Source organism: Porites lutea, chromosome 5 (genome assembly GCF_958299795.1).
Source record: "Porites lutea chromosome 5, jaPorLute2.1, whole genome shotgun sequence".
NCBI lineage: Eukaryota > Metazoa > Cnidaria > Anthozoa > Scleractinia > Poritidae > Porites > Porites lutea.
In genome coordinates this window covers 23,284,822-23,295,997 of record NC_133205.1, presented here as the reverse complement: position 1 = coordinate 23,295,997, position 11,176 = coordinate 23,284,822, and the positions used below count along the sequence as shown (strand labels likewise).

Here is an 11,176-nt window from a genome sequence, read left to right as displayed (position 1 = left end):
TTCTAGTCTGAGAGGAAAATTTCTGTCTAAAATAAATTTTCGCTAAATCGTTTGTCATTTTTATGCTTATTTTTTTTCGTGTGGCGTCGCGTACAAGTACTCGATTTTATTTTACATTTCGTGCGGTTTTTTAAAGTATTTTGGCTATCAGTTTCAGTTAAGTATACTCTGTTATGTGTTCTTGTATAAGTATCATAAGTTCATTTGGAAATATCAGAACAGATTTCAAAATCTGGATTTTTCCTATCCCGATCGCATATTGGCCGGGATTCGGGATTCTCAAGCAAGATCGGGATGGTTCAGACAGTCTGAAAACTGGGCGTCCTGAGCTGCCCCGAATAAGACATATAACAGAGTTGCTGTACTTGTAACGACATTCCCACAGCCTGTTCCAGGCATTCAGAATGTGCGGGATGGCTCAAAGAGATGTGAGCAGGAAAAATCAGGCTACCATTCACGAGGAAAAACCAGTCGGAATGAACAGTCCCGTTGGTGGTGCTAAATTCTACGAACCCGATTCACTGTAATGAGTTCTCTAGCATTGGACCTTTCAGCCAAATAGCGTTGTTCTTTCGAAAAGCACGGCAAAATACACTTCAAGAGGCGTTGGCAAGTGTGGCTCGATACATGGTACAGACATTTTCCGAGCAGTCTATTCACTTATGTTCAGGATTGCACTTGACTCGCAAACATTTGCTAGCTTTTTTTTTTCGCAATTTTAGCAAAAAAAAATGTAAAGGAAACCGCTTGCAGAAATGTGTCGACGAAATAGCCCTGAAATATAGCAAGAACTGAACAAATTCAACATGGAAGAATTGCAAGCTGTAGCAAACATTCGCTAGCCAATTTTTGTCGCAGTTTAAAGCAAAAAAAAAAAGGTTAATGGAAACTGCTTGCAGAAATGTGTAGACGAATGGAAAATAAAACAAGATTAACAAATTCAACAAGAATTGCGAACTGTAGTAAAATTGGTAAAGTCATAACAAGAATTTGATTTGCAGTGTTATGAAAACTTAGTAACAGAAATCGAAGGCCCTCTAAAAGTCCGCAAATTTCAGTTTCGCAAAACTCGCAAAAGTAACACGAATTTTCCATTGCAACGAAAACAACGCGCTAAAAAATAACGCAAGGATAACTAGAATAACAAATTTAGTAAAAGTTCAGCCTTATAAAGAAGAAAGGTAAAGAAGGCCCTTTATAAGGCCGAAAATTCGTAAAAAAAAAAGCACAGAAGTAACAAGAAACTTTATGGCAGCAATAGACTTGCTACAAGTCGACCTCACAAGTTTCTTAGCGAGCGGAGGGAGCTTTTTAGAAGAAAGGAAAAGGAGGCCCTCGAGGAGCCCGCAAATTTCGCAAAAATCGCAAAAGTTACAAGAAATTTTATTGAAAAACACGTCGACAAATATCGCAAGAAAAGCAGAAATAACAAATTTAACAAATTTTCAGTGACTGGGATGCTCTCGCCTAGGGTTGTAAAGATTTTGATCTCACTTAGAGTGTTTGGGAGGGAAGTCATCCATTCTGGTGTCACTTAGTAGGTCTTAGTACTGTGCTTAAAGAAATTTACGAAAAATGCGCGGCCCTGACACTGACCACACAGAAAGGTATCAAGGAGATTCATAGTACGGAAAACTAGAGATTTAATTTATGACAATGCTGTTTTAGTATGGTGTTAAGCTTGAGCCACACTCACATTGATCTCTGTTAGGGTTTTATTTATATTTTCCGACCCCACAACATTTTAGCCACGTGACTAGGTCCTTGACGAGGCTCTGGAGACGAGAATGAGCGGTCGCTAAGGCGAGGCTGAACATGCTTGTCGACGTAGCGTATGCTCCTACCACTGGTCAACATGGAGTGGTTGTTCATGTTCTTGCGGTTCTGGTTGTACAAGGACACGAACTGGACACGCTGATCCTTCTGACGGTTGTTGTCCCCATGACTCAACTACCCAAACAGAGGCATGCAACACTGACCCTTCTTTATGTCTGCATGGTGGCTCGCAAAATAGTTACGGGTGTTCCTGCAGTTCAGGATGGACGGGGACCTGCTGTGGAACCGGTAAGTGACAGTTTTTTTGCCCGTTTATTCCATCTCGTTCAATTCGGCAAATAGTGGCGAATTTTCTGGAGTTGAATTCTAAAGAAGTGTATCGAAGTTCAGAAAAAGAAAATTGTTGTCTTGTGTTCACGTCCTCCACAAAACGTGAAAATATGAAGAAGTTTCTCGTTGTAGTCGTGCAACGACGGCAAAGAAATGTACAAGAAAGCGTGATACACGTGCAAAGTTATTGTTTTGCCAATCTAAACCCATGGCTTTTTTGTTGTTAACGACGACTTTCGTCTTAACCAAGAATAAACCATCTACATGGATGAAAAGGTAACATTTCTTGGGAAGAAATCGCCCATCGTGAGACGAAACCAAACCAAATGATGTTTGAGGGTTTAAAGAAAACAGTCGATCAAAATTTCCTTTTTTCGCGAGTTCTGCTGAGTGAATTTATGTGCTCTTAGTGATTTTTTACTCGAACGGGAATTAATTCTTGCTTCATAGGCTTCTTGATGCCATCAAACGTTCAGGATCTTATTTTAGTGATAGAATCCCGGGGAGATAGAGAATACTTCATGGAAAGTGCTGGCGTACGGTATCTACGAACTCGTTGTTGACGTATCAGAAATCGAACGAGTGAGCGCAGTGAACGAGTAAGATTTCTGATACAAAAACAACGAGTGCGTAAATACCGTACAAAGCACTTTCCATATGGTATTGTGTTTATTATATACATACTGAGACATTCATCATTTTGGCTACCTTTTTATTTTAGATCTTTCAAAAATGCTAAAATTTGCCGCTACACACTTACCGCCAAATGACAACGAAAACGTTAAGGATATGGGGTAATCCAAGAACTATAAGTAATCTCAACTGTTTTTTCTCGATGCACAATTGAAAATAAGTGAATTTAAGTAAAATGGCCGGTTTCAATATAAGCTTAAGCTTAAATGAAAGGCAAAGTAGCTCAGACAAAAAGCACAACAAAAGCTTACGTCTCGTTCTGTTTATCTCTTTCCGCTGTTGTTTCGCCGGCTGTCTACCGTTTTCTTTATCGACAGTGAAACAAACGAAACTATTCCACTCCATTTCCGAAATGTTTTTCACTTTTTTAGCGAGAAAAACTCTTTGAGTAAAACTTTCTCGTTGAATGTGTGCGAACCAGGCTGCAAGCTGCAATAAGGCGAGAATTTTGGCGCGAAACTCGCACACCTCTGTGGCTTCTGATTGGACGTATCATTTTTCTCACACGTGAAAAAACATTGTTCGCTCCTCTGATTGGCTAGAACTAATTTGCGTACGAAAATGTACGACATAGCTTTTTGGTGAGTATTTCTCAGTATATATAAAATAAAAGAGGATACTCCCTATAATGGCCGATACGGGGAGTTGCCGCCCGAAAGGGGTGCTTTTCCAGGTTTCAGGTATGTGAAAGGGTAGGGATTTCACTTGTTGAAGTATATGAATCCACTTCTTTTCGTAAGATCATCGAGATCGAGCGCTCATGATCACCTTCACCGCCATTTTGTAATAGACTTCTTCAGCTTGATGTATGTTTTGTTTTCCCAAAAGAGGTTCCAGGGCAACTTAACCCTTTGTCTTCTCATAAATTATGCGTACATATGCACGTGAATAAGACGAAATGTGAAAGAAACAGTTCCCTAGAGTATTATCGCGTGACCTGTATTTGGAAAAACAAAACATACAAGCTTAAGAGGTCTATTGGATTCAAATGTACCGAGAGGGCGGGTGTTGATTCTATTCATAGACTGTAAGCTCTTAACAAAACAACACTATCTCGAAAAATCTCGACAAGTCTCGTGTCAAGTTCCATAGAAGAGTCCGAGTTCAATAACGTTAAATGACATAGACACGTGATAATTGTCAGGACGTACATAATGTAACGCAATTCACGATGTCACTAACATTTCTTCTCCTGCCGAATTACAGGGAAGCTGAACTTCGAATACATTTTAAATGAAACCGATCCTTAGCTCTTGATCATAGTTCACCGAAGTGTTCTTGTTACACATTAATCTGATTACAGCTCGGTGTCCCGAATCTCCAGCTGAGAGATTCTAGTTATTGGTTGCGTAAGGGTCTTGCCATTAACCCAAACGTCCACCACTCGCATAAGGCTGTCAGGCCGGGGTACGTCTGCTCTATGGGCCCAACATTCCATTGTCGCCTCACTGTACCGGGATCAATAACAACGACAACATCTCCAACCCACAAATTGTCGTTACGGAAGTACCATTTCTATCTTGATCCAATCTGCGGTAAGTATTCTTTCATCCATCGGTTCCACAAATGTCTTGTGAGCTCTTTTAGTCTTCTCCATCGCTTTCTGGGATTAAATGGCTCGGTGTCGACGCTCTCCGGTACAAAATCACCACCTGTCTGCCCGATCAGAAAGTGATTTAAAGTCAAAACGCGGCCGTCGTTAGGGTCGTCACTCACAGCTGTTAAAGGTCTCGAATTCAGCAGACTTTCTACCCCGATGAAGATTGTCTCCAACTCCTCATCATTAACTTCTGCATAATAATATTAATAATATTTATTATTTGGTATTGTGCAAATTAACATATATCAAATGATCAAATGCGCATTACAAACTATTAAAGCTAACTAAAAAAATAAATTAAAACATGAATATATCTAATGAATAAAATGAATTAAACATGAATATATCTGTAAATGACACCTAACTTAATTATTTAGTGCTTAACCTATTACTTACAATAATTATAACTAAAAGAAATGTTATATGTTTCATTAAAATTGATAAAAAAAAGAAAGTAAAATTAATATACACCCATGTTTAATTAGAAATTGTATGCAAGTTTAAAATGATAAGTCTTTAGATGTTTCTTAAAAGTATAATAGTTGTCCTGTTTACTAATGTCCTTCGGTAAAATGTTCCAGATTCTAGGGGCGGCTACTTTGAAAGTCCTGTCTCCAAGTGTCTTCTTTGATCGTACACTATAATCCTCGAGTAACATCTCCACGTCCGATCTAAGATTATATCTGGTGGTACTCTTAACTTTTATTAGGTCCTTAAGGTATTCGGGTGCGTTACCATAGATACACTTATGAGCAAGCATTGCTATCTTAAAATTTACCCTATACATTACTGGAAGCCAATGTAAATTAACAAGTGTAGGAGTAATGTGATCATGCTTTGCAACGTTACTAACAAGGCGAGCCGCTGCATTTTGTAAACGCTGTAACTTGCTTAGCTGGGTGGATGGAACACCAACCAAGAGGCTATTACAATAATCTATACGTGACATTATAACTGCTTCAACTATAGACTTCCTGTCATCATAACTCAGATACCTGCTAATGCGTTTAATGTTATACAGATGATAAATAGCAGCTTGGCACGTTTTATTTACGTGTGCAGACATGGTGAGGTTCGTATCAAGCCACGTCCCGAGGTTCCTAACGATCGTTACAGCTGGCACTTTTGCTTGGCCGACCACAATTTCAGATACATTGTCTTTATCTAATTGAGCGCGTGTGCCGATAATTATAAATTCCGTCTTGTCATCGTTCAGTTTTAACCTATCTGCAATCGTCCCACTTCTAATATCTGAAATGCAATCTTGAAAAACAGTGATAGCATCTTGTTCCCCTGCAGTAGAGTCCGGCTTGAAAGATAAATATATCTGGGTGTCATCAGCGTAAGCATGCATATTTGGGAGATGGTTCTTAACAACCTCAAAAAGTTTACTTGCATACATCGTGCATCACCGAGTACAGCAAAAATAGCTTGCTTTGCTGACTTGATCATACCAAAATGTGGCGCTGCAGGTGGATTCCATTTCCAACTCACTCCTTTATTGGAGGTCATCCGTTGTATTTTGTCTTGGTCTATAGCAGAGACTAGGTCTCGCAGTTACCTCGAGGCGCTTACAAAGTTCGTTCCATTGTCACTTAATATTTACTGCTGCCATCCTCTCCGCGCAGTTATTCTGACAAAAGCGTTAAGAAATGCATCAGTGTCCAAAGAGGACGCCATCTCTAGGTGACAACAGTGAGTCTTCAAACAGAGAAACAAACACAAATAGCGATTAGTTTGCACTCCTCCACGTCCTTGCTAAGTTAAGAAAAGTCCTCCAATGTCTACTGCACAGCTCTCGAAAGGTCTGGAGGATTGCTGCAGTCTAATCTTCTGTAACGGTGCCATTTGCTGGTGAGCTGGCTTTGATCGAAATCGTCTCATGCACTCAAAAAATTCTCTCATGACTCTTTTCACTTGTTCACGAACATGGACCACTAAGTATTTCTCCTGTCCGTGATCAATCGTATAGTTAAGCCCCATCTGATGAACCTCTAATTCATGGTAGTACTAAACGATCAGTCCTGTGACGTGATTCCTCTTAGGAAGTGTGATTGGACACTTTACATCATATGGGAGATCGTCCGCATGCCGTAGTCTGGTGTGGGACCTCAAAATGCCATTAACTAATACTAGATTGAACGGTGCCAATGTACTTCCTCTTAGGCCTTCCTTATTCCTTCTCAATTGCTCTACCTCTGCTGCGTACACTTTAGACTGAACCTCCCAAAAAATTCCTCAGCGTTTTGAAGCTCCAATGGCTTCAGTTCACACTTCTCTCTTTGCTCAGCTGATTTCCGACAATTGTCTGTAAATCGGCGCACCCACGCTGTCACACGAGCTAAAGACAACCCAGTTTCCAGTTCTCCTTTTGTTTTGGCTCGATACCATTTCGAGTATCTTGAGGGGTCCAATCGCCACACCTCTTCGACAATAGCCGTTTCTCCACCTTCTTCAATTATTAGGTAACTGGTAGCATCCTTTGTTCCTGTTTCTTTTGTTCCTTTAAGTTCAAGGTCCTCCGTTGACGCTGGCTTGCCAAACTCTTGTCTTGACTCCTTCAGAAATTCGAGCCCATTCCACCATAAGTCTGCGCTTGCTATCTCTTCTACTGTAAGGCCTCTTGTTCCCAGGTCGGTGGGGTTTAGATCCGTAGGAACATAGCACCACTGATTAGGAGCAGAGAACTCATGAACTTCTCCAACACCATGGGTTATGAACGGCTTATACTCTCCACTCTGACCTTGGATTCAGTACCCCATATTCATACTGTCCATCCAGTAGGTCACTCCATTTGTAGGTATCTTGAGTGCAGGGCAAACTCGTCTTGTTAATCGTAATTCGACTATTGCACCCAAAAGCTCTAATCTGGGGAATGCTCATACGATCACTGCTTTCAATGATGCCAGCCGAGACTTCGACATAATCAATCGAGCAGTAATGTTGCCACCCTCATACACATGACGTGCGTAAACTACAGCTGTGTATGCGTTCTCTGAGGTGTCACTGAATGTATGAATGCTCAGTTCTGCCACCTTATGACTTGGGATTTGGGATTTTTGCACATTCAAGGTCATTCAACCACTTTGTCCATTCTTGCTGATGATGTGTCGGCAACAGTTCATCCCGATCCCGTGCCCTCAGCCAAGCCTTTTGTATGAACAACTTGGACCTGAATACATAAGGTGATAAGAAGCCTAATGGGTAGTAAACTGATGCTGTTGGCCTCAAAACATTCCTCCTGGTGAATTCAAATCCATCTAACTGTAATGAGTGTCAAAAGGAAAATCTGTCGTTTGTGGCGGCCCACAGGACACCCAGAGTCTTGGTTGTTCGCAATTCTCTCTTCCCTAAGTCTAACGCAGATGTTATTAGATGTTTTCGCTACAATGACTGTGTCCACCCGACCATCCAGACTCACCAAACCAATCTCCATGGTTGCTGACATTAAATTGACCTTCTGACCATTAGCAACAATGATAATTACTTTTTCCTTCCTACCACCAAACCCCAATTCTTCTATCACATCCTTGTTAACATAGGACGTATCACTGCCCTCGTCCAAGAAACAGTTAACTTGCAAGCGTCTCTCCCCATGTTTCAGAATAATATACTTCTCTGTGCATGTTCTTGTACTGTTTCATATGTACTGGACTTGCTTTCCTCTGTCACGGGTGTGTCAGCCTCATGAAGTAACCGATGGTGTCTGTCCTTGCATCCGTCAATTCCCTACTCTCTACTCCAAGTACATGAGTCACCAAGGTGCCCTTTCCCCAAACAACGGTAACACAGTCCAAGTTTCTTTGCCGTCTCTCATTTCTTTCTATGTTCCATTCCCTTGAACACAACACATTTTCAAATTGGGTGTTTTTGGTTGCCCACTTTACAGGGACGATCACGTTTCTCTTCTGCGGTCTCGAAATAAGATTTGGTTGAGCTCTTTCCTCGTGTAGTTCCAACACTGGACAAACAATGATTAATTTCTGATGCTTGTACCTGGTACTCAGCTTCCTCAGCAACCCAGTGACGCAGCTCTTCAACAGACTCCATGCTTCCCTTTTCTTTAATCCATCGGTAGTACTGGCTAATAGAGCTTGAGGAGCTTTTTCTAGCACAAATGCATACAATGTTCCTACTTCCAGGTGAGCAAACTTCTTATTTTCCTTTAAAGAAACCACCGTCCTCTCCACCATGTCGCCGAATCTTTCTAGCTCTCTTGGATTATCAGCGTTTATTGGCCTCATCTTACGTAGCTCATCGATATGGGCTTGGACCCGCCGCCTGTTTTCCCCGTACTTTCGATTCAACCCTGCCTTGGCAGCTTCGTACGCATGATCCCAGTAACCAAGCCCTTTCACCGTTTCGGCCGCTTCTCCTTCTAAACAACTTTCGAGCCGCAACATTTTAAACTGAGCTGACAAATTTTTTTCACCCACACAACTTGAAAACGCTGCCCACCACGACTGATAATCTTTCTTGTCCCTCGAAAACTTTGGGATTCGAATCCGCTCGAGCTGTTTGTTTGCATCGACCACGTGACCATCTTTGCCAATCATTGTGCGCTCTCAAATGTGCCGATCTTGCTTGTGTTATTTCCTTCGCTTTCCTTGCTGTTACTTTGCGATAAGAAAAGCCGAGCTTTTTTTGTCTCGTTATCCACACGATCTATTATTTTATCCGCTTCATCACTTGTTGAAGCTGCCAGCGGTGCATGCTTATTTTCTCGGTACAAGGTTTGAAGCGAGTCCAACAGCTCCAACAATTCATCCCATCCCATCAATATTTAATAAAAATTATTGATTACAATAGACTGGCCAGAAAAATAGCAATTGCTAATCCAGACGGCCCAGTTAACAGAAGAATAAGGCGAAAGGAAAGGAAAGGAAGGAAAATATTTTAAGTTACAATAATTTATATTTCTATCATAGTTTTATTTTAATTACATTAAATCTAAGGAAAAACGAAAAAAATTGACAGAGAGCGAAAAATAAATACTTTTGTACAGAAATCACTTAACTGTTAATTGAACTTTTTAAATTATTATAAATGACGCCTCAATATAGTCTTTTTCTCTTCTTAAGATATCGGAAAGCAATCTGTGAAGCACTTTCATACATCCCTTTTAGTAGGATCTCTTATATGACAAGGTATCTCATTCCAAAGTTTTACGCCAAGACGAGAGAAGGAGTTTTTGTCTATTTCCAGCTTTAAGCTTTTAACGTGAAAGTTACCTGAAGTAGATGATCGTGTATGGTATAAATAAATTGTTGAGGTTTTTTCAAATAAATTTAAGAGATTTGTTGGCGATTTGTTGCTGTTAATATCGTACATGAGACTAGCCACAGTTCTAATAATACATAAATGACACTGGTTGAATATATCAGCGTCGATAAACAGAGGAATTGCGTGTTCACGTATATCCGTAAAATACATCATGCGAAGCACTTTCTTTTGGAGAATTTGAATTTTATTGAGGGAAGTCTTGGGTGCCTGACCCCAGGCAGCAAGACCATAGTTTAGGTAGGGTGGATTAATGTTTGGTAAATATATAATAGTATATGACGAGGTATGGAGTGCCGAAGTTTTGAAATCAGTCCAATAGTTTTACTGATTTTTGCCGTAATAGCGTCAATGTGATGTTTCCAAGTAATGTTTTTATCAAGCAACACACTAAGATATTTATGTAATTTTTGGACTTTAGAGTAACATTTCCATTTTTCTAGTTATCGAACATGTAAAGGCTCGGTTGGCAATGACTCCTTTTTGATAAGGACGAAAGATTACAAAGTTAGTTTTTGTAGCATTGAGAGTTAACTTATTGGATGTTAACCATTCGTGGAGGTTTAGTAATTCAATATTTACTATATATTCTAGAGACTTTAAGAGATATTAGTATCATCTGCGAAGAGATAAAACTTTAGTTTATTCGAGCATTGTTGTATGTCATTAACATACAATAAAAAGCAACGGGCTAAGGACAGATCTTTGGGGAAGACCACAACTTGCCATCAATACAGACTAGCTGACGTCTACCGGAGAGATATGACTGACAACAATTATATGCTCTGTCAGTAACGCCATAGGCCTCTAATTTCAGCAATGATAAATTGTGGTCGATCATGTACTACTCCAGGCCACTCACTCCGTTCTTGTCCAAATTTAAAAAGAGCTCATCAAGTATCTTAATCAGCACAGTCTCAGTACCATAAGAAACTGATCGTGAAAAACTAATCATGACTGATTGTGATTAAGAAACTGCAGAAACTGATTGTGTTAAAAAAGTTAACAGCCTGTTCCCTTATATCAGTGTTTCGTATCCGTTTATACGACGGAAGTAGAGTTAATCTAAGAATTTCTTTGGATGCAATGGTTTTAAGTTTATTGCCGGTTTTATAAAGAGCTCCGTTTTTAGGCTTCGCTAACTATATGTTTATTATAGCATGTTATTTCTTTTCTCAGATGTGGATGAGTGTCAGACGCCCGGCAGATGCCCATATAATTGTACTAATACTCCTGGCAGCTATACCTGCAACTGCCCTCCCTGCTATGACCCAGATGGAGCAAACTGTGTACTGAGCAAGTGCAAAATAAACGACATCTGTTACCAGTACAACAAAGTTAACCCAGATAATCAGTGCCAGGTACTAAATTTACAGTGTTCTGGGAGCCTAACGAAATTCATATGCAAATTGGTTTTTCTTCGTCTGCGAGAATAGGGATTTCATTTCAAACATTTTGGTGACATCATCCATTATGACGTCATAATTTGGCGTTCTA

General features: G+C 40.1%; 2 protein-coding genes across 2 annotated transcripts in view; one reads left to right on the top strand and one right to left on the bottom strand.

Moving 5' to 3' along the window:
- Positions 1-4,314: 4,314 nt before the first annotated feature.
- On the bottom strand, positions 4,315-5,801 carry LOC140938112 (uncharacterized). The gene is made up of 2 exons (XM_073387641.1): positions 4,955-5,801; positions 4,315-4,589 (listed from the first exon to the last, which is right to left on the bottom strand). The coding sequence occupies exons 1-2, from the start codon at positions 5,799-5,801 to the stop codon at positions 4,315-4,317; spliced, it is 1,122 nt and encodes a 373-aa protein (XP_073243742.1).
- A 4,717-nt stretch (positions 5,802-10,518) lies between these two features.
- Positions 10,519-11,176, top strand: part of LOC140938111 (uncharacterized) — a 7,188-nt gene continuing 6,530 nt past the window's right edge. The window contains exons 1-2 of the mRNA XM_073387640.1: positions 10,519-10,576; positions 10,859-11,040. Of these exons, the coding sequence (XP_073243741.1) occupies positions 10,519-10,576; positions 10,859-11,040 (240 nt within the window). The remainder of the gene's footprint in view (positions 10,577-10,858; positions 11,041-11,176) is intronic.